At 48.7% G+C, this 1,232-nt stretch overlaps 1 protein-coding gene across 1 annotated transcript in view; it reads right to left on the reverse strand.

Moving 5' to 3' along the window:
* Nucleotides 1-1,232, reverse strand: part of PDGFRB (platelet derived growth factor receptor beta) — a 15,012-nt gene that overhangs the window by 1,496 nt on the left and 12,284 nt on the right. The window contains exons 18-20 of the mRNA XM_010166384.1: nt 908-1,019; nt 521-620; nt 296-401 (exon numbers count right to left, since the gene is read on the reverse strand). Coding sequence (XP_010164686.1) covers nt 296-401; nt 521-620; nt 908-1,019 — 318 coding nt within the window. The remainder of the gene's footprint in view (nt 1-295; nt 402-520; nt 621-907; nt 1,020-1,232) is intronic.

Genomic DNA, 1,232 nt, shown 5'->3' on the forward strand with positions numbered 1-1,232 from the left:
CCGGCCCTGGACCCCTTCCGGGGGGGACCAGCCACAGCTTCTCTGGGCAACCTGTTCCAGTGTCTGACCACCCTCACAGTGAAAAACTTCTTCCTAATATCTAATCTAAACCTCCCCTCTTTCAGCTTAAACCCATTTCCCCTTGTTTTGTCATTAACTGCCCTTATAAAAAGTCCTTCCCCAGCTTTCTTGTAGCCCCTTCAGGTACTGGGAGGCCACTATAAGATCTCCCCAGAGCCTTCTCTTCTCCAGGCTGAACAGCCCCAACTCTTTCAGCCTGGTCCTTTGAACATACCTTTCTGTAGCAATCCACCAAGAGGTTTCCCATAAGCACCACCAGCTGTGAGAAGGATGGTCTGATCTCAAACTTCTCCTCCCAGCACTTCTGCATGATATCATAGCTAACAAGAGGGAAGAGAGAGCACTCTGGTGAGTTAGGTGGTGGGGAAAACAGAGACAGAAAAGCTTCTGTAGTTTGCGTAGGGCAGGCCCAGGACAAATGCATATGGGCAGCACTTACATTTCATCAGAGGCATGGGTGGGTTTGGACATCCGATAGCCACGTTTGATGGCGTTGTAGAACTGTTCGTTCATAGGCAGTTCGGGGTATGGAGTCCCTCCTGGGTGTAAAGGGAGAGCAGGAAATCAGGCTGCTGGATTGCCTGCCTCCCCCACGCCAACATACATTTCACATCAAGGTTTCCTTTTTTATTTACCTTTCCTATTTCATTTCACTTCCAAATGGCAATGTCAGCATGGGAAAGAAGGAGACAGGGAATGAAGTGCTACTCTGACTGGTAAGGCTGGGACTTGGGGATTAGAAATGGATTTCTATTGTGTCTGAGAAGGGATCCTGCTAACATGCTATTAGACCAACAGACACCACCATGATCTCCAGGGCATTTACCTAGAGTGAATATCTCCCAGAGGAGAATCCCGAAGGACCACACATCGCTCAGGGTGGTATAGAGGTTGTTGAAGATGCTCTCTGGAGCCATCCACTTAAGAGGCAAGAAGGTCTAAGAGGAAAAAAAAATGAAGCAAGAAGAGAGTCAGCTGTATCTACAGGACTTGTTTCAACAGGTGAGAGCCTGACACCCAATTTACAAGCAGAGAAGACCCTTCAGAGCTACCTGTCAGCCCAACACATCTGCTGACATCTGCTTTCAGCCACTTCTCAGAGGGACCAGTTTCCTCTTTCCTTGTGCATCATGAACACAGCAGGCAGGAGG

The sequence above is a fragment of the Antrostomus carolinensis genome, unplaced genomic scaffold (genome assembly GCF_000700745.2).
Source record: "Antrostomus carolinensis isolate BGI_N321 unplaced genomic scaffold, ASM70074v2 scaffold15224, whole genome shotgun sequence".
Classification (NCBI taxonomy): Eukaryota; Metazoa; Chordata; class Aves; order Caprimulgiformes; family Caprimulgidae; genus Antrostomus; species Antrostomus carolinensis.